At 33.8% G+C, this 18,874-nt stretch overlaps 1 protein-coding gene across 2 annotated transcripts in view; it reads right to left on the bottom strand.

Annotated features, from left to right (window-relative positions):
* Positions 1–15,095: 15,095 nt before the first annotated feature.
* TFPI (tissue factor pathway inhibitor) overlaps positions 15,096–18,874 on the bottom strand; it is an 87,177-nt gene continuing 83,398 nt past the window's right edge. Inside the window, exons 7-8 of one of the 2 annotated variants that reach the window (XM_064373272.1) lie at positions 16,620–16,799; positions 15,096–15,330 (exon numbers count right to left, since the gene is read on the bottom strand). In XM_064373272.1, the coding sequence (XP_064229342.1) occupies positions 15,224–15,330; positions 16,620–16,799 (287 nt within the window). In that variant the 3' untranslated portion in view covers positions 15,096–15,223. Of the gene's footprint in view, positions 15,331–16,619; positions 16,800–16,829; positions 17,914–18,874 lie in introns of those variants that run through there. The other variant, XM_064373274.1, reaches the window with a different exon arrangement.

The raw sequence follows: 18,874 nt of genomic DNA, 5'->3' as shown, positions 1-18,874 counted from the left end.
AGAAAGAAGTCAAAAGTACTAAGAACTAAAAGACATGTAATTCCAGTCTGATACTGTGGTGTGATGTTGACAAAGCTTTCTAGGCTTGGTGTATCCATCTTGAAATTCAGAGCAAAACAAATACTGGATTTTAATATGCAAGTAATGATGGGTCATGTCTCATCTCCCATGCTAAATATAATATATAAATCCTATAAAGAGATTAATATATGGTTTTTGAATTTAATTAATTTGTGGAAAACTAAAACGTTTACCAATATGTTTATAAAAGTATTGATATTTTTGTCTTTCCAAAGATTATTTAATTTCTTTTTTTTTAGACCGAGATTTGCTCTTGTAGCCAGGACTGGAGTGCAATGGTGCAATCTCATCTCACTGCAACTTCTGCCTCCTAGTTTCAAGCGATTCTCCTGCCTCAGCCTCCCAAGTAGCTGGGATTACAGGTGTGTGCCACCATGCCCAGCTAATTTTTGGTATTTTTTTTAATAGATACGGGGTTTCACCATATTAGCAAAGCTGGTCTCCAACTCCTGACCTCAAGTAATCCACCCTTCTTGGCCTCCCAAATGGCTGGGAATACAGGCGTGAGCCACTGTACCTGGTGAGATTCATTGATTTCATTTGCCCAACACTAGTAAAGTCTATTGAAGGAAAAAAAAAACCATGTTTGAGTTCATGTCAGAAAATCCTTAATCCAATGTTCTTTCTCTTCTACTCTATATCAAGTGTTATACTTGATGGGGTGTCTAATAGAAGTTGTATTATTTACATTTAAATTGATGGACACATGGGCCCATGGTTGTAGTCCATGAAGACTACTAAATTTTATTAATATCATCTTTAAGCCTTATTTAGACATAATAAGAAAATTGCATCCTAGTAATTCTTAAAAGTTACCATTTTATACACTTCAGAAGAAATAAATGGTACAAGGACCTCCAGGAAGGCATTCAGAGTATTCTATGTTATTTAGGAGCAAATGAAAAGGCAGATCATAAAAACTTCTGCAATGCCTACTGAGATATGAAAGCAAATGTTTGGAAAGCTGTAGCAGAACTAAATGAAAATATTTCAGTAATCAAGAGAGCCAATGTGGTATTATGTAGATTTATGTGTTATAATCTTTCTTCAGAAGTCACTTGCAATAATTTAATTAGTAGTAATCAAATTTGTATTTTAAGTTAGGTAATGTGCTAACCGTGTTTTAGCAAGATAAGGAAAAGTAGAATGTGTCCTGCTAGCTAGTATTTTAGTGAACAGGTTGACTAGCACATGAGAAGTTAAGGGTCAAATTTTACGAAATTAGCCACTGATGCTGCTAACATAGAGTCTAGATGTAATGATGCAGAGCACTGCAATAAGATTTTCTGTAGAAGTGAGAAATGGTGTGCAACTGTAGAAATATATACATGTAATGACAGTCACACATTTTCATTTTAGAATCCTATGTGCAAGATTTATTCTTTTATTTGTGGTCACACGTAAGGCTCACAAGCACCATTTTCTTCCAACTGGTTACTATGTGAAATGCATGTTGACTCAGAATTAGGAGGCAGCTAACTCCAAGTTTCTGGGCTACTGTTTATATTGAATATGTTAGTTAAACCAGACCAAAATGTGATTTGACAAATTTAGTTTTCTACTGACCGAACTGACCATTTATTTTGAATTTGTATGGATACTGCCTTGGAGTATAGTTCTGCCACAAGAACAAACAAAATAAAACAGAACACTTTTACAGGAAATACATTAAGTACAGACTTTCCCTGGTGAGAGTGTAAGAATAAGTCAAAAGAAAGACTTTTTAAATGATTTCTATGACGTTTTTAAGTTATTATTTTATGTTAATAATTCTTCTGTGTTTTTAATTGTCTGAAAGTAATTACTTATACTTGGTGATAATTTACGCAGCCAGCAAAATTATACATAACTTGCTTTATGAAAAATGCACCAATAATTTGAGGAGAAACCCATCAACTTTATATCAGAAGCTTATGTGTTTACAAGATTTACATTAAAAAACTACTTCTAGCAAGGAAATAAGTTGACTTGACCTTTTATTATTTTACCTAGGAATTGCTGTCAGCATTTTTCAAGTTGCTTTTCAAAACAAATAAAAATAAATTGCATTTAGTAAAAGAATCTGGTTTCAATGTCTGGGACGTTGAGCATGAATATGCTGTATCTATTACAAAAATCAGGACTGATTTTCACTTTAATTGTGCACATAATTATCATTTTAAAGAAAATCACAATATTATTTTAAAAACATGTACTATGAATAAGAATTTGAAAAGTGCAGAAAACTATGTTTGAAATGAACAGTATATATATCAGATCAGATATGCAGAAATGTATACCAGGTTAATATACAGATAAATAAAACTACTTTATAGCCTACATATAGAATTTCTTTTAGTATTTAAAAATATATTTCCTCATGAAAGTCAAGTAACATAAAAAATAATTGGCCAAACATTTTCTATTTTTAAAATTCGTATAGCCTGATGGATTAAGTTCTTCCAGGGAATTTAGTATTTTCTTACAGATCCTCATGAGTGTTAGAGGTGTGGCTATTGTTAGAATAAAATGTTAGTACTGGCAAATGAGTGATGTCACGGACTAATTCAAATGGATTTTTAAATACAACAAAATTATACATGCTTTAAATGGGAGTACACGATGAACTTTCTGAGGGGAAATACCTTCAATAGGGTGATCATATGTCCTAGTTTTCTGGGGCAGTCCTAATTCATACTTTCAAACTCAAAAGTGCTCTGGTTTGAAGAAAAAAATTATACAGTATATGGTGAACATAGCCATATTATCCCTGGAGCAATGACAAGTAGCATATAAATACTAAGAGTGAGTGAGTAATTTATTTGGGAAACCCAAATTTTTTTTCCTAGAAGAGTTTAAAATAGTTCTTACTATTTCTAGGATGGTTTTAGTTGGCATCAAAAAAGATTCCCTTTTAAATAGATATTCATTTAATGTGGATTTATTCTGAAATGTTTATTTGCTGAATATCAATCTTGATTATGAAAAATAAAAGGTTTATTTAAATTTGCATTTAGGCATTTTCACTTCAGTAGTATTTGATTAAATGACCAATCCCTATATTTTACATAAATAATTTAATCGTTAGGTTCTAAAGATGCCAAATAGTATTCATGTCTTTCCGGTATTAACAAACTATTTTCTTCAGCTATTATCATATTTACATAACTTTTAAAAACATTAAAAACTGATATTTTTCTGTATTTTCTTTAAAGGCTTATTCGTATTTACTATCACTCAATGTACAGTGAGACTTTAAATATAAATGACTATGTTACTGTATGTAGTGCATGTAGTGCGTATATTAAAGTATTAGACAATTGATTTGCCTCAGAACCCTTAACACCTTTGAGAAAGTGTCACATCTTTCTTTTTACAGTTTTGAGGAATCTATAGTGTCATCCTGCCATCTAGTGTTAGACATTCTCAAATTACAAAAAGTTGTTCTCTGACCAGAATAAAAATGAAATTCTATTGCCTTTTCTCTAATGAAAAAAATCTCACCAACTAGGGAAGATTTCTAAGAAAACATTCTGATTTACTTGATAAATATAGTTACAAGGGGCAGGTAATCAATGCAGACTCTACAAACTAAAGCCCATATAGTCAAAGGAGAATATGTATTTCATCAAATTTCAAATGCAGAGTTTCGGAAGGGTGAGTGGGGGATTAAAAAAAAATATTGGATAATGGTTGCAAACATACACTTACATAGAAGGAATAGGTTCCAGTGTTCAAGGGCAAAGTAGAGTGACTATAGTTAACCACAATGTATCGTATATTTTAAAATGCCTAGAAGAGAGGACTAGAAATGTTCCCAACATAGGAAAATGGTTAGTACTCAAGTTAGTGGATATTTTAAACACCATAACTTGATTGTTGCACATTCTGTGCACCTAACAAAAGACCATATGTGCCTCATAAAATGTATGACTACTATACATCAATTTTTAAGTATGTGAGAAAGACATCAAAACAGAGTCTACTAAAAATGCTGCTGCAGGTAGACAAAACTTATTCAAGTGCTATACTTGGATTGCTCCTGGAGCTTGGAGACCAGTAAGCAAGAAGAGAGACACACATGCATACATGAAGACATGGAATGTACGGCCATGTTGATTGTGGTAAGGGATTTGTATTTTACTCAATGTGCAATGGGTCATATAATCCAAAGCATGTTTTAGGAACATGCTGGTGGGTCTGGAGGAGGTTTGGGTAAGGACAAAAGCCCAAAAACTTTTTCTAGAAAATATTTTTATGACTTTCTACAAAGTATTAGTTGAAGTTAATATCCTTAGTTTTAATCACACTCCCCTATATATGATACTCTTAAAACTCATTTCTCATGGCATTTTTAGATTCAGAAATTAAAAATGCTACCATTAAAAGACTCTCTTTTTTGGATTAACTGTAAGGAAGCATAAAAACAAATTTGATTTTGAATTATGTCAACTATTCTATAGTTATATGTCAATAATTAGGACACATTTTGAGAAATGGGTTGTTAGGTGAGTTCATCATTGTGTGAACATCATAGTGTGTACTTACACAAACCTAGGGAGTATAGACTACTACACACCTAGGCTATGTGGTGTAGCCTGTTGCTTCCAGGCTACAAACCTGTACAGCATGTCACTGTACTGAATACTGTATAGGGCACTTATCACAAATGGAGCTTGCAGGACTAGAAGTTGCTCTGGGTGAGTGAGTGGAGAGTGAATGTGAAGGCCTAGGACATTGCTACATACCACTGTTGACTTTATGAATAGTGTTGTCTTAGGCTACAATGAATTTGTAATAAACATATATTTTTTTCTGAAACAATAAGCTAATTTTAGCTTACTGTCTTTTATTCAATAAACTTTTTAATTTAAAGAAAATTGAATTTAATGTAAAAAGTTTGAATTTAAAATTTTTTGAATTCTTTTGTAATAACACTTAGCTTAAAACACAAACACGTTGCACAGGTGTATGAAATATTTTTTTCTCCATAAGCTTTTTTCTGTTTTTAAAATTTATTTATTTTTACTTTTTAAAGTTTTTGTTAAGAACAGAGACACAAACACATGCATTAGCCTAGGCCTATACAGCGTCAGGATAATCAATATCACTGTTTTCTATCTCCACATCTTGTCCTTCTGGAAGATCTTCAGGGGCAATAATATGCATGAAGCCATCATCTCTGTTGATAACAGTGCCTTCTTCTGGAATGTCCTTCTTCTGAACAGCCTGAGGATGTTTTACAGCTAACTTTTTTTTTTTTTAATAAGTAGAAGGAACACATTTTAAAATAATAATAAGGTGAGATTTAGTGATTCACCCCTGTAACCCTAGCACTTTGGGAACTGAGGCAGGAGGATTGCTTGAGGCCTGGAGTTCAAGACAATAGTGAGACTGTCTACACACACACACACACACGCACGTGCACGCATGCACACACACAAATTAAAAATTGGTGGTGCACATCTGTAGTCCCAACTTGGAAGGCTGAAGTGGGAAGATTGCTTGAGCCCAGGAGTTCAAGGCTGCAGTGAGTCATGATTGTACCACTGCACTACAGACTGGGAAACAGAGCAAGACCCTGTCTCAGAAAAACTCCAAATTGAATATGTAAGTTAAAATAAAATACAATAGCAGTAAAACATGTAGTATAATAAATGCATACATCCACAACTTAATTTTTATTATCATAAAAATTATTTATCAAGTATTATGTACTGCACACAATTGTGTGTACTGTTCCTTCATATGACTGGTAGCACGGTAGGTTTCATCAGCGTTACCACAAACGCATGAGTAATCTGTTGTGCTATGACATTACAGCAGCTAGGAAATTATTAGGGGATAGGAATTTTTTCTCCATTATAAACTTATGGGACCACTATCATATGTGTGGTTCATCATTGACCGAAATGCAGCTCATGACAATATTTTCAAGTACTTAATATCTGGTAGCACTGAAGGGTTTCTGCTTTATTTTAGGGAAAGTTGAGACAGAAAAGTAACATTGTTGAAAACCAGGATTGTTTCCAAAAATATGCTATACTTTTTATATTTTTAAAATTTAATTCTGTGGAGATTTTATTTCCACTTTTTAGATGAGGGAATGGAATCTTATTAGTTTATTCAACTGGAAATTGGTAGAACTGAGCTTTAGTTGTTTTGTTATTGAACCTGTCTTCCTTCTTTACAACATGTTACCACCAATTTTTTCATTATTTGAAAAATATCTAATTTGGTAAACTATTTCAGATATTTTTTGAAGAAAATTATATGGACTTTACGCCAAATTATATGGACTATTGGGGCTTAAGTTAGGTAATTCCATATTAAGAAAAAGAAAATAGTGAATATTAGCAAAATAGGAAAACATAACAATGTTCAGCAGGTTCACATTGAAACTTTGACAACTAACTTGGTTACTTTTCTATTTTGAATTCTGATGTCTATCCATATCATAAATTGCCCATATTATTCATGTATGAATAATAATATAGATTCTGAATATTTGGGAGGATGACAAGCAATAATGATGTTCATTTTTTAAACTTTTAAAATTTCTCAGGAACATAAGACATATGCAAATATTTTAAGACAAATTTTATATGTTTGTAAATAAAAAGAACAATTCACTGATTTTTGCCCTTTTAAAACCCACGTTAGAGAACTTTTCATATTAAAAAACCATTAGCAATTCTTAAACAATTATGTCAAAAACAAATTATTTACAAAAATTAAAAGTTATCTAATGCATAATTTTTTTACGTCCCTCATTTAATCCTGTTAACAGTAAAACCACTTCATATTTATGTTCATTTCTCATTTTATAGAATTACCTTAGCAGACACAATTTACCTCAAATTTTTGACTTTGATTTGTTAATTGCCTAGCTTATTTGAATAATTGTTGTTACAGCTCAGAGACTGTATTCTAAACCATTGAAACATTAAATAGTAAATTGTATAAACCAAATGCTACCATTTTACTGAATCCTTACAATGTAGTACAGTGCTAAGTCCTTTCGTATGTATTCTCTCATTTCCTCCCAATCATTTTACAGACAAAGCAAGAGGATTAATGATATCAGGGCCTACTGAATTCAAATCTAAGCTGATTTGAATTTAAACCCTGTAATATAATCATATTTGATGTGGTATTTGATTTTTCTCCCACTATAGTCTTAAAATAGTCTTCATGTGCATTTTCCAGTTTATTAACAACCAGTACAGATGACAGAAACTGTGGAATGCAATGGTTTTAAATGTTGTCTCCCTAATTAAATGACTCTGTGTGTGTGTATGTGTGTGTGTGTGTGTATGTGTGTGTTTGTATGTGTATGTGTGTGTGTGTTTAGCTTGTGAAGAATGAAAATAGTTAATAAAGAATATGTAAAGAGCTAAATAAAAAATTTCCTAACATATACAGTTCTTAGCTTTAGAATTTTAAATATTTTCTCATTGAACAGTAGCAGACATATTGAAGAAAAAATGGTAATTGTTTATTTTGTCATCTCTGGAGCAGCAATTTCTTGGCAAGATGATCAGTTAGGTAGCTCACAGCTGTTCACATCTTGAAACTCTGGAAATTTCCCTAGAGTGATTTACAAATTTTGTGGAACATTCTGTTGAGAGTGGGGAATATGTTTTAAAAAAAGACTCTTGGAAAGTCAAAGTTCTTGCTTTCTGATTCCAAATATTGACTAAGAAGAAGGAAGTAGCAGTTTCCTCTGGCTTCTAATTTGAGAGCACCTGCAGCTTAGAAAAAGCATTCAGTAAATTAGAATTTTACCCTTTGTGCAAATACAGATTAAATATGGATTATGTCCCTAAAAACATTCAAGTTCATAATTGACTTGGCTGATTTTATCTTACAATGAAAAAGAAAAGCAAATCATCAGTAATGTTGACAGGAATGAGTTGATTTTGGCTACAATTAGGATTTGTCTAAAATTTATTAGAATAAATTGTTGATTGAAATAAAACATTTTGTGCTAGAAAAATTTAATTCTAGTTAATTATTCTTAAATTTGGCTTGCTTCTTTAGAATAATTAAGAGACTAAAGGGTCTAAAAATTATTTTAAAACTTCTCATGAGCTTGAAATGCCTTGATGAGTTAGAATACATCAGATCCATATATATTATTTTCCCTACAATATATATAATATTGAAAAAGAAAAAGTTAATGAATTCAGAAACTGTTTTTTGATTATAAAAGTCATTATTAAGGCATTCAGAAAACTTCGAAGTATGTAGGACCTCCTGTAAAGTAATTACTTGGAAGCTTCTCATAAAATCTTTTGATGTTTGGGAATTAATCAGGCACTGAAAGAGGAAATAGCAGCTATACTCAGTTTGAAGATAAGGTCCATCAACATAGGCTAGTTTTGAAGAATACAGAAGACTGCTATAAATGACAACCTTATGCTAGGGGGTTATGGATATTACTAACAGTAGAATCCGGCCAATGTTGATTTTTGTTTTTTAATCACAGAACATCTCTCCATTTTTCTTTTGCCTTATCATATGTTGATATTAGATACTTTTAAATAGAGAGCATTGCCATAAAATCTTAAAATTCCCCAAACTAAAAAACTTGTTTTTATAGCCAGTCTAGTGCAAAACACTCGTTCTAAGTATAAGTAAATATGGGGCCAGCGAAATTAAATGGTCAAAAGAAAATTCATCCACTAGGTTATTATTGGTATTAGAAACAGTATCTCTTAGTTTATATGATAAAACTTTTTCTCTTAGTTTGTATTCTAAAACGTTTTCCCAAAGCCTCTTTCCTGTCTTTCAGCAAAGCACTACACACACATAATTCAAAGATCAGTTAGTACAAATGGACTTCTAGCAAGTAAACAGCCTTTCCTCATCCCTCAGACTTCTGCATCCAACTACCTTGTGGCTTCCATTATTGTGGTCGAAATGTACAATTCCTTTTTCCTTCTATTTCTTTGTGTGTGACTTATCCCTCCACATTTTTCCCTGTCCTTAGGACTTTTCTCTTCATTGCTAGTATTTGAAATTTCATGTGTGTGTGGAGGGGGTGTGGCAGGTGGTTGCTCTTTGTTGGACACAATGCACCATTTCCATAAAGGGAATCTCTGTTACTTTTTTCTGTGAGATGTCCCTCCCCTCTACCTCTGCTATTTTCCAGATCCTTTTGTCCCTTCAAGGTGGGGCACTTGAATTAATGGCCAACTTTTACGTTTTGTATCTTGGTTTCCATCCTTATAACTTTTTCTTTCTGTAGCTTAGATTTTTTTTAACTTTATCGTCTATGTCTTGATTTTTTAAAAAATGTTTATTTTAGTTTATCAACAGTTTTTTTCTTATAATGTAGTGTTATCATTGACTGATTTCCCTGTGAATAGTATCTATAGATGTTATAATACATAGGAAATATTTAGTCTTTTTATGTACTTCAATAATGTATTTGAATTTTCTATATAACATTTTTTTTCTCAACGTTTTTAAAATCATCTTTCGTGGGATTTACTGTTTGGTATATTAGGATTTCTGTTCTGTTGTGGCTAGTACATTTTCCCTAGTGTAGAGAAATGCTACTGATTTTGATACAGGAGTGCTGGGAAGGGCAGAGCATGATATGGAGCGTGGGACAGGGAAGTGCTGGGTATAGGAAGGCGGGTCCCAAGCTAAGGCTTCACCCTTGGGCCTGTGCCCACCACCTAGGTGAGAACAAGCACTCCTGCTTTTGCTCCAAATGTTGCATTTTTCCAAGACTACCCTGGCCCACCACGCCCCGATCCAGGGCCTATAAAAATTTCTGAGGCCCTAGCAGGCAGACACACAAGCATCTGGACGTCCAGAGGAGCGATCGGTGGAAAAAGACAGAAACGGCTGGACGTGGAGGGGAGCACGCAGGTGGAAGAGCACATGACACACAGCGGCAGGACGGCAAGCCATCCACTGGTGGAACCGTTTGGAGTTTGGCGAGAACAGTAGGAGGAGAGTGCAGGCCGCCAATGGCCGGATGCAAGGGGAAAACCATCTTCTGTCTGGCTTCCCCATCTGCTGAGAGCTACTTCTACTCAATGAGACCTTGCACTCATTCTCCAAGCCCACATGTGATCTGATTCTTGCAGCACACTAAGGCAAGAAACCCTGAGATACACAAATCTCTCCGTCCTTGTGATAAGTAAGGGGATCTAGGAGCTGCTTAACACACACTTACAGACAGCAAAAGTAAAAAAGCAGATCTGAAAGAGCTCCCTGTAACACATGCCCACCGGGTCTTCAGGAGCTGTAAACATCCAACCATAGTCACCGCTGTGGGACTGGAGCCCCACTGCCTGGCCTGCCTGCCAGTCTGTGTGCTCCCCTAGAGGTTTGAGCAGCGAGACACTGAAGAAGCAAGCCCCTCCCCCTGTCACACGCCCCGAGGGGGACGGGGGAACTTTTCCCATTTCAATTTCATATGTTGAACTTTCATATAGCCATCTTGTTAAACTCCAGTATTATTTCTAATTGTTATGCTTTAGATTATCTTGCATTTTCAATTATGACAAGCATATTGTGATAACTAAAATATGCAATATTTATATCTAATTTCTGTTTCTTGCCGTTTTGCATTAGTTATAAATTAAGATTGCTTGAATATGCTGTATCACAGGTAGTGGACTTTAATAAGAATATTCTTAAAATTTTAACACTTAGCATCACGTTATTGTATGTTTTTGGCTGATATGTATCCTCATATTATCAGATCTCATTTTAGTTTGCTAAAAGTTTTAAACATGAAACAAGCATTAACTTTTATCAAATAATTTTTCTTTATTAAAAGTTAGTATTACTGGTTTTTCCTTTTGCCTTAGATTCCAATATGAGTTGGTTATTGATCCTCTTTTAAAAAATTCTGATATTTTATTCCTCATGGATTTTTGCTATAATTTTAATTTTTTTAACATGCTGCATTACAGTATTATTTATCTTGGTTACTGAGATTTTTTAATGTTCCCTTAAGTGTTGTGCCTGAAGAGATTACCTCACTTGCCTCACTCTAGTAGTCCTATCCCTGCTGGTCAGATTACACTTTTCGGATAGTGTTTACACCAAAAAGATACTTATCAGTGGACTAGTGAATCAACATGGTCAATCAGACAGTCATATTTCTCTGAACGTGATGTTAGGTTCAAGGCTGACCATGAGACATTTGGGTAAATGAGCCTGAAGTCAGAACTTTAACTCAGTTCTTTGAGGTAGGAGAATCCAAAATTTTTAAGAAGACTTTACCCTGAAAAGATGTGGACCTTAAATTCTGAAAGTCATATTGAAACCTGTGCAACTAGAAAATAAAAGCAAAATATATTGGGCAGCAGAATCATGAGCCAAAGATAGACTGAGTTTTATTGACCTAACTTGCCACTTCTGAATCTATCTATACTAAAGTCAAATACCTCTGGTCTTTTCAGTTTTATGATTTAAATGTATCCCTGTTTTGTTTCAAATTGATTGGGCTAGAAATTTTATATTCTGTGACAAAAATTGATGAGGAAATCTTATTCATTGTCCTAATGCTCCGTTTTACTTATTAAATTATATGGTTAAAATGCTTTCTCTCTCTCTCTCTCTCTCCCCCACCTTGTATAATAAATTACCATGCACTTACTATCTAAATCCTTTCTATATTTATGAGTACTCTGAGCCCTTCTAACCAAGAAACTAGCTATACGGTTGAAAGTAGTTCAGAAGCTGGGCCTGCAGGACCAACAAAAGCACGGTTTTCGGTTCTACCTTAGCAAAAGGTGGTAAAAGTGATTAAATTACATCTAAGCTAAAGTCCCTGAGAAAGCACTTAAAGTCAAAAGTTGGAAACACTAAATAAAAATGCTAATTTGATTAAAACCAGTTAAGAGCAGGAGCAGCTGGTGAAAGAATCTAACAAATGGCCTAAATAGTTAGCTAGTTTAATGTCATTATCTTCTTTCTTCTGGTATAGAGATGTGCTAGACAAAATACAATAGTCAGGATTGGAAGTTATGTAAAGTATAGTTATATGATATATGTTTAAATATACATGTCTTTATTTGTATAATTATATATGAAGTGAGTGAGGAAAATACATATGTAGCGGAGTAAATGTAGAATGTATAGATTGTCAAAACATAGTGTACTAATTTGACAAATAAATTACAATATATGGTTGTATACTTAAAAGGCAATTGTTAACAATTCCAATTTAAGGAAATAAAAGCAGAGTGTGGGAACACTTCTTTTGTTTTAAGATTCTGTATTTTTGTGATAATTACTGATCATTGAATTCTTTTTTATGTAGCAAAATCTTTATAAGCTTGGCATGGTGGCTCACGCCTGTAATCCCAGCACTTTGGGAGGCTGAGGCTGGCAGATTACTAGGTCAGGAGATCCAGACCATCCTGGCCAACATGGCGAAATCTCATCTCTACTAAAGAAAATATACGAAAATTAGCTGGATGTGGTGGCATGTGACTGAAATCCCAGCTACTCAGGAGGCCGAGGCAGGAGAATCGCTTGAAACAGGGAATTGGGAGTTTGCAGTGAGCCGAGATCTCACCACTGCACTCCAACCTTGCAACAGAGTAAGATTCTAACTAAAAAAAAAAATCTTTATTTGTACAACAGCCAACAGCCAGGTTTCATTATTTAGAATAATATTTTTTACTTCTTATAATATAAAAAAAATCATTTGAGTGATTTTCAGCATTACCTGTTAATTTTGAATGCAGAGAATGAACAAAGAAGGTAAATATATGTATATGCTGTATAATGTAATTCCATATATAATTCGCAGTTAGATGCATTTGATTATGCAAAATAAAGGAAGACAATACCATCAAGATCTTTTTTCAAAACACAGTAAAAACAACATTCACATGCATTAAACATTGCAAGTCATCTCAGTATATATCTTTCTTGAGTAAGTAATGAACCAATGGACCAGTGGTTATTGTTTGAATTAGGCAAATCACCAGTGTGCTATTTATACAACCTTGGTGACTATTTACCACTTAACCTAAGTAGACTTTCCCACTTATTCGAAGCTATTGCTATCTCTAAATAAATGACAACAGGAAATGTTTCACAACGGCTTTTGATTTCCGAAAGTCTCAAATTCCACAGCAAAGACTCCATCTAAGGCAATTATTTATGTACTGAACATTTGAATCAAGATATAATACTTTCCTTAAGTAAACAAAGCTAACACTAGTATGTAATGATGAAATTTTTATACCACAGTAGATAATGATTTGTAACTGTATGTTAGGACTTTTCATATTCCATATTGAAACACAGTGATCTGTAGCTGGCATCAGCTGGACCCTGACTTCAGATGAATGATCTGGAGGGGATCATATTTTTAAATAGGAAATCTGTTTGAATAAGCTGAGTGATTAACATTCAGTGAACAGCGAGTATTCTTAACTAAATCAAAGTAGCCATGAAAGAAAGTATTGTAGGTAATTCCAAAAATATATATCAAAATTAAATGATGAGGTTGAAGGTTGTAGTTAAGTACCAACTAGTGTGAGTTCTGGGAGCATTTTGAAATGGTGGAGGAATTATTTCTGAGGAATTAATACTGATAGGAAGGATGCAGGAAAGAGTAAAACTGGGGCGCTGTGGTTTATTCCTGTAATCCCAGCACTTTGGAAGGCTGGGGCTGGAAAATTGCTTGAGCCCAGATGTTCAACACAAGCCTGGGTAGCATGACAAAACCTGTCTCTACAAAAATTACATAAATTAGCCAGTATGGTGCCCTGCACCTGTAGTCTCAGCTAGGTGGGAGGCTTCAGTGACCCATGATTGCACCACTGCCCTTCATCTGTCTCAAAACAAACAAAAAAAAGAGTAAAAAGCCTGAGGGTTGGGTAAATTTTTTTGAAAAAGAAGGCATAAGGATTTGGAGACTGTTTAGATGTGGTATATGAGGGAAAACAAGAAATCCAAATTGAGTTCAAAATTTCAAGCCTAAGGAACAGGCAGAATTATCATTGCTAGCCAGAAGTCACGAAGCTATACCAAATGAATGAGGTGGCTGTGTCTAAATCAGTTCAGATTTGAATGTCAAATTTGAGGTGAACACTACAGAAACTGACATGTCTTGAAAGTTGTTGAGATACCAGGCTGCACATGGCTCAGGAGGAAAGATATTGATCTGGATATAGTGAATTAACTCCAGAGAAGTATTAACTCCCCAAGAGTGACCAGCACATGAATGTTCTAGTAGACTTTCTCGCTGATAATTCTCTTCAACAGAAATAACCTATTTTTTTTTTTTTTTAGCACAAACTATTAGTTGCATTGTGAGCAAATCCTAATGATAACTGAATAGGTTTCAGCAGGTTTAAATATTTTTGTTATTTTTAGTAAGAGAAAATATTGTGAAGCATAATATTAGGAAGTACATAAAAAATAATTTCCTTTTGATTGCTATAAAACTTCTTGTTTCCATAAAGTTTCTCCTTATCATGAGTTGTGTTTAACACCCAATTATTCAATCATCTTGACTGATAGAATGGGCTATGGTCAAACAAACAAACAAAAAATGTTAAACCAATCCAAATCAGGCAGGAATATTATGCAGAGTTGACTTTTCAAAGCGGTTTGGCTGAATATTGATGGAAGTACTGGTTAGTACAAAGGAGAAGAACTATGTATAAGGAGGATGCACATAATAGAATTCTGTTATTATCAGTCTTTTCAAATACACAATTGAATGAGCTTTATCAGAAGCAGGGGTTTGTCACCATTTTAGATGTGAAACTCAAGAAGTGCTTGATTTTGTAAAGCGGTATTCCTTAATCTGGTTACAGGCTATAAAGGAGATCATCATTTACAAGATCATATTCTCAAACAGATGGTGAGCAAATGGAAACAAAGGACTGATTTGATGTAGCCGGCAGTATGATAATTTGTAGTTAAATGAAAATAGAGAAGAATTCAGAGAATGAGTAATTTCACAGTAGCCAGTTGATAAATTATAGACCTAGAAGAAGCAATTTCACAAGATTAGAAAAGCAACTTTGACACAAATGTGCAATAACCATAGAAAATTTAATGACCATATTAATTAAAATTATTTTAGTAAAAGGAAAAATAGAAAACAAAGTGAAACATTTCATATAAAATATTTAAGAATTAACGCTAAATTGCTATAACAAATTTATGTATTTTTAAGAAAAATTTCTTCATATCCTATTTTCACTTTCAGCTTCTTTCTCTTTCTTTTGGTTTTAATTAGGCCTTCTTTTGATTTTCTTTGGATGAAACCTATAAGAGGAAGAGGAATAAATTAATGTGTGATAAAGTAACACAATGAAACATTTTATCCAAAATCTTCTCAAAGTATCTTTCAACATTTAAATCCAAAAGATGTTATTGATTTAAAAGCCTTTACTTTGCTTCTGTATTTGTGTAAAACAATCTATTTTTAAAGAAGTTATTTTGCATATATGAGTTAATAAAAATGGATAAGCATGCTGTTCATTTTTATTACTAGTTCATTTTCTGTTACAAATCCATGCTTCCTTTATTTTTAAAAAGTAGAAATGTGGCTGTATATGGCTGATGGAGTTACAGAGAGTATTAGTTTGCATTTTTATACTCTTGTGACTCTATTATAGACATACATCACTTTTATATTTCAGAAGACATCAATAAACAGGTTAACATTTTGTGCATTTCAAGAAAGCTTAAAGGAATTGGGTATAATCTTTTAAAATAAATGCTTAGTATTTCTTTCTTTCTTTTTTTTTTTTTTTTTTTTGAGATGGAGTTTCGCTGTTGTTACCCAGGCTGGAGTGCAATGGCGCAATCTCGGCTCACTGCAACCTCCGCCTCCTGGGTTCAGGCAATTCTCCTGCCTCAGCCTCCTGAGTAGCTGGGATTACAGGCACTCACCACCGTGCCCAGCTAATTTTTTGCATTTTTAGTAGAGACAGGATTTCACCGTGTTGACCAGGATGGTCTCGATCTCGACCTCGTGATCCACCCGCCTCGGCCTCCCAAAGTGAGTATTTCAACATTAAAAGAATAACATGTTGGCCAGGCGCGGTGGCTCACGCCTGTAATCCCAGCACTTTGGGAGGCTGAGGTGGGTGGATCATGAGGTCAAGAGATCGAGACCATCCTGGTCAACATGGTGAAACCCCGTTTCTACTAAAAATACTGGGCACGGTGGCGCGTGCCTGTAATCCCAGCTACTCAGGAGGCTGAGGCAGGAGAATTGCCTGAACCCAGGAGGCGGAGGTTGCGGTGAGCCGAGATCGCGCCATTGCACTCCAGCCTGGGTAATAAGAGCGAAACACCGTCTCAAAAAAAAAAAAAAGAATAGTATGTTTAAATTGTTTTAAATTGATTCTTTTTCTATGAAGACATTAAAAGAAATTACAGTTACATATCTAGCAATATTATCTAAATGTATTTGAAGAGGACATTTATTAGCTGGATCATATTTTCTTATAATAAAGATAATTAATTTCATAGTTTAATAGATTATAATTTCAATTCAGTTGCTATCTTAAAAACTAATCGATTAATGGGAAGAGTATCTTCTATACCTTTTTTACATGACTTCCGACATTCTTTTTTGGAAGTAAAATTGTTTTCATTTCCCCCGCATCCACTGTACTTAAATGGGCGGCATTTCCCAATGACTGAATTGTAGTAGAATCTGGTCTCATTGGCGCGACACAATCCCCTGTCTGCTGGATCGAGACACCATGAGGGACCATGAAATTCTAAAAACATCAGGAAAACACGGTAAGCCATATATGAAAGTGAATTTGAGGCTTTCATATTGATACTGTTTATAGATCAGTCTTGTTGCAGGCATATGTAAGCAGTAATCGGAATGAATAAAGGGATATTTAATAAAATTCATGCATTTCAATTCTAGGAAAATGCTTAACAAAACCCTGTGTCCTCTATATTGAGATCTTTCTCCAATGAATTAAAAAATCTCATTTGCCAAAGAGAAGTGTTATGATTATTCTTTATATGAACAATTTGTACATAATAAAAACCACTATTCAACAACGTAACTGCTGAAAATTTCTTACAGACACACACACACACACGTACATTCACATACCATTTGTTCACAAATATTTAGCTTTAAAAAATTCTAATAAGCAAAGTTTTTATTTGTGATGTAACAAAAACACCAAAGCTGAGGAAGTTTCTTGTCTTGAATAACACATCATGAATGATGTAATACAATCATAATTTAAAGTGAAGGAATTAAGCCATAACAAGTTTTAAGTTTCAAGGAATGAGTCCAGATGAGATGTTTGTCTTGGTAGTATTTTTTTTTCTCATAAATCGAAGCTTAGTTCCAGATGAGTTAAATGTTTATACAAAGGAAGCAACATTGCTAAAACCAGTGAAATGCAAGGTTGATTTGGATCAGACAGATAAGCTGATTTGTCAATGGGATCAATCAATGGTTTTCAAAAACAGAAGAGAAAAATACAACTAGGGCAATAAAAAGAACACTCATTTGCTAAATCAAAGAGAAAATTAATTTCAGCTCAGTGTTAGCTTTTAGCTCTTTGGGAATTACTGTCAGTGAGAGGCACTGGGTGCTCTTCAGTAGCATGGTTAAATTGCTTGATGTTAATAAACCCGTACTGCAGGAAAGTTGTTGTATGTCATGGAATCAATGTAAAAAAACTTCAATGGCTTTGCCAAGTGGTGAGATGTGATACAAGCAAATACAGATGAAGAAGATTTGCTAAATGTCCAATCTTAATAGAAAATAGTACTTTGAGGAATCCAGTAGTTAATGAAGGTGAATAGATTGTGCATTAAGCAGGAAGCTGTCTTTTGGGAAATAAACCCCAGATGAACAGACTGTAAAAGAAAAAAGAAATAAAACAGTGAGAAAAATTAAAAAGAAATCTCAAATTGATATAAGCATTTTTTTTTTACCACCTCCTGCCTTCTGGATATTTAAATAAATACTAGAGTGTCTTGATATAGTAACTCAAATACCAAAAATTATTCTGAGAAATATAAGGGAATTAATACTATGAGAATAATTTATGAGAAGAAATCTGAGATCGGTGATATTTTTGTTCCAAAATTTAAGAACTATAATCAGATAAAGAATCTTTAGCTTTACTTAGGTCTTTGACTAGTTATACATGCAGTAATTTTTTTTTTTTTTTTTTTTTGAGATGGAGTCTTGCTCTGTTGCCCAGGCTAAAGTGCAGTGGTGCTATCTCAGCTCACTGCCACCTCCACCTTTCAGGTTCAAGCGATTCTCCTGCTCAGCCTCCTTATATGCAGTGATTTTTAAGAAGACATCTTAGGACTTGTAAAATGAAAATATTATTTTAAATCCTATGTCACCCTTTCTGTTTTACCTTATCCTATGTGGGGATTATAATGCATGATTTTTAAGAATAATTTTTGTTGTGTATATGTGAGCTTTACAAAATGATGTTATGGGATAGATATAAAGAGTAAAATAGTTGCTACAGTGAAGCAGATTAATATTTCCATCTCTCACAGAGTTATATTTTTTGTATGTGTCAAGATTAGCTAAAATCTACATATATAACAAAAGTCCATAACACAATATATTTTATTAACTGTTGTCTTCATGTTGTACATTAGATCTCTAGCCTTATTTATACTACATGCCTGTATTTTGTATCCTTTTACATGGCAATATGCCATCATAAATCCAAGTTAAAATGAGTGGTGAGAATGTGTGCTAAATATTCTAGAAAATGTTGACATTTCTGGTGTTTAAGAATCATTCATATAAGAGGAATTTTCTAGTGGTCTAGGAGAGTTACATTGTAAT

The sequence above is a fragment of the Aotus nancymaae genome, unplaced genomic scaffold (genome assembly GCF_030222135.1).
Source record: "Aotus nancymaae isolate 86718 unplaced genomic scaffold, 86718_ANA_hifiasm-v0.15.2.pri h1tg000008l, whole genome shotgun sequence".
Taxonomy (NCBI): domain Eukaryota; kingdom Metazoa; phylum Chordata; class Mammalia; order Primates; family Aotidae; genus Aotus; species Aotus nancymaae.
The sequence above is the reverse complement of the archived record's forward strand: the minus strand, read 5'-3'. Positions and strand labels throughout refer to the sequence as shown.